Source organism: Sorghum bicolor, chromosome 6 (assembly GCF_000003195.3).
Source record: "Sorghum bicolor cultivar BTx623 chromosome 6, Sorghum_bicolor_NCBIv3, whole genome shotgun sequence".
Taxonomy (NCBI): domain Eukaryota; kingdom Viridiplantae; phylum Streptophyta; class Magnoliopsida; order Poales; family Poaceae; genus Sorghum; species Sorghum bicolor.
Window position 1 is genome coordinate 52347668 of NC_012875.2, and position 3461 is coordinate 52351128.

The 3461-nt window shown below is 45.0% G+C and overlaps 1 protein-coding gene across 1 annotated transcript; it reads right to left on the reverse strand.

Moving 5' to 3' along the window:
* LOC8055940 (pentatricopeptide repeat-containing protein At1g02150) lies at positions 679 to 3195 on the reverse strand. The gene is made up of 2 exons (XM_002448219.2): positions 2705 to 3195; positions 679 to 2301 (listed from the first exon to the last, which is right to left on the reverse strand). Exons 1-2 carry the CDS (start codon positions 3098 to 3100, stop codon positions 1150 to 1152), a joined length of 1548 nt encoding a protein of 515 aa, XP_002448264.1. The 5' UTR covers positions 3101 to 3195; the 3' UTR covers positions 679 to 1149.

Genomic DNA, 3461 nt, shown 5'->3' on the forward strand with positions numbered 1-3461 from the left:
GAGTTCAGATCATGTCCTAATGTCCTTGTCTACATTATTGTCCAGGATACAGATTCAGTAGGCTCAGCTGTGTGTAATTTGCAACAAGAACTGTAACTTTATTCAAGGGGATATGAACAAAGCGAGTAACTGATTCTGTTTCTTACCTTGTATCGTGACTGTTCGTTTACCCTATCTTTGATGGAATCTGACCATTACCTGTCACACCTTAATTTTAATTTAGATGTAGCAAACGCGCCCATCAGGTGACTGCCAACTACCCTTGTGTAGTCTCTCTACTCTCTAGTGACCCTCGCTTTATTTCACATTGCTGTGAACAATCTGCTGACAAATAAGCTGCCTTTTTGAAGGATAGAGATTGCTCAGCAAAGTAGCACCACCTACTAGAGCGAATACTGGGTGGTGGTCCTGAGACTTGCGACGAATTTGACCCATTATCCAGATATAAAGATATATAGAACATAATTAGCAATCAAAGTAAAAAAAAAATGCCAATCATACAGGAAGGAGCTGCATATGATATATGTAATTATGCGCTATGAAGTTTGCAAGCCATAGGTAAGAGTGAGTGTGAAGCAAAGGGCCGGAGTAAAACTAAGTAGTGTCAAGTCAAAGAGTGACAACATGTGAGCATTGAAGTACCCCTTCAATCCCAAGAACGAGAAGTGACTGCGAGGAGAAAAAAGCTTCGTGTCCTTCGATTGACTTCAAAGGTAATCAAGCAAAGCAATCGAATCTAGTTTATGTACAAATTAAGAAACTGAAACAATTTCTGGACAGAAAGTAAACAAACTAAACCAGTTGCTGATAAATAACTACTTGCACTGAGAAGGCTTGATTAATCCTCAAAAATAATGTAAATATACACTCAGAAGTACAAAGAAGCCATCAAAGTGTCCTCTTGTTGACATTTTGAGGATTTTTTTTAAGAAACATTTTGAGGATTTCTATCTAAGCCAAGTGATCGGAAAGATCTATGTACCTCATTTTTCTGATTTCGTCTATGGGGGCAACTGATCGTCTGATGGATGTAACTGTACCAGATGAACTCATGTGGGCATTAGGTTCTCATGGTGTGAAGTAATGTGATTGTTCAATGTGTCATACTCATCATATCAATGATTCAATGATACGATTACGCTTTCCATGCTATGTGCCCGCAAAAGCATAGGTGTTAATCAGTGACTTGTATTCTTCATCCTCAGCACATCCTCTACTTGTAAGTACACTCACTAACCTGTCTGCACCTTCTGCGTCATTCTTCTCCTTAAAACTTGCCAGGAGACTCTCAACATTGGTGGGTCTTGGTTTCCATTTATTTGCACTTTTAATTGCTGTGGCTTTTTCCATACATGACAGAGCTTCAGATATTTTATCATCCTTCATGTAGGCTGTGGCAAGGATTTCCCAGGTGTTTGGCTTGGGATTTCCACCTTTCTCAACAAATCGATTCAGAGTTTGCTCAGCCTTTGTAATCAAACCTTCTTTAGCATACCATGCTAATAAAATGTTCATGGTCTTAGGATCGAAACTAGAGCTTTTGGATGCCCATTCCTCATATAGAAGCTCAGCTCCCTCGATATCTCCTATCCTTACAAGAGCAGACAGTAACTCCTGGTAACCCAGGTTATGAATCATAGGGAAAGTTGCCTTATACCAGTTCCAAATACGGTAAACTTCTTCCTTCTTGCCAAGATGGCTATATAGTGTCATGAGATAGTGAAAACACTTTTTCTCCCGGCCTGTTGTTCTCTTTTCAGCATCTTTCAAGCATTCTTCTGCCTTCTCAGAGTTTCCTAGCTTAATATACATGCTAGCCAGAGTGGTATAAGTAGTCCAATTGGCAACAACAGACTCATCAGCAATCATCTGGCTAAAGACTCGCTCCATTTCTTCAGCATCTTGTTTAGCCGCGCAACTCTTTATCCAAATGTTGTAAGTGCAGACATCAAAGGAAACATTTCTTTCCTTCATCTCATCAATAATTGCCAACACTTCATTAGGTTCCCCAGAATCCACATAGAAATTCATCAACACATTACAAGGTAATGTATCAGATGCAAATCCTTTTTTCCTCATTTGCTCAAATGTGTCTTCTGTTTTCTCTTTCATCATAGCTTGGGCGTAAACATTGAGAAGGGAACCATATGTCCGCTTGTCCTTCATGGCATCAGGGAGCTCATCAAAGTATTTCTCAGCATGTGAAACACCGCGTACTTTAGCAATCAGATCCAACTGGATTGCCATGTCACTTGATGAGAGAGAAAATCTATCTCTGCGCTCTGTCATCCAATCGTAAACCTGTTCATGTGATGGAAAAATATGATGAGGACCAATATCAAGGATAACACTCTTATGACTGGCCATCAGAAAATGCAGCAAGAATGTTGTAGATTCTAATGGCTTAGTCATCAATAAGCATTTTCGCAGGATGAGCAGACAAGGGATATGTGAGATCGGTAAGGCAACCAAGCTATTGTTTCCTACCCCTAATTACTGATCTTACACCGCTCAAACAGTACCTATTTTTCAATTGGATTTCAGGTTCATGTATAAACCGTTTCGATCAATATAGTTAAGTAGGTGGGGATCCGCCGAATTGTTTGAAGGGTGAAAAAAAAACATTGAACAAACAGTCGCACTACTAGCTGAAACCGAAGGGGAATATGTCGGTGCGAGGAACGGATCGCAATGGTATAACTACCTGGAGCGCGAGGTTGAACCTCCTAAACTTTCGGAGCTCCTTGGCGATGCGGCAGAGCTCCCATTTGTCGAGGCGGCGCTCCCCCTCGTCCCAGGCCCCCAGCGTGCGCCCCACGGGCCGCCCACCGTGCCCCACAGCTATGCGCCGGTACAGGGTGCTCCAACGCAGTGGAGGTCGACGCTCGTAATCCACCGCCCCATAGCTGTGCACCTTCGCCACCCGCTGCCCGGCAGCAGCAGCAGCCTCCGATGAAGACGACGACGGGGTGCTCGAGGAGGAGGAGGCCGCGCACCTCACAGTCACTGCAACCGCCGCCGCAGAGACACACGTACGCCGCTGCGGCGAGGGGCGTGCCGGGGTTAGGGGGGAGGAGGAGGTGACGAGGTGGAGCAGCATGGTGGGCGAGCGTGCGGGGCGGGCGAGGAGCCGAGGAGGAGGGCGGCTCCCGCTGCGGATGAAGCCAAGGGGATAAGAGTGGGGACTGGGGGAGTGGGGAGGCGGAGGCTGCGCGGGTTCGGGTGCTTTAGGATTCGTGCGCGGGAATCCGCACGGTCCGGGCCCACGGCCGCCTGCATTTCCGTCTTCCCGCGCGGATTTGTATTGGTGGACCGTGATCTGTTTTCCTTTGGGCCGTAGTTCGGCCTGTTAAATCTGCAGGGAAAAATAATCCATTTTATCTCCCTTAACCGTAGTCTAACTTTCATCCCCACCAAACTCTAAAACTAGAAATTTTATAATCTGAACTCTCAAAACCTTC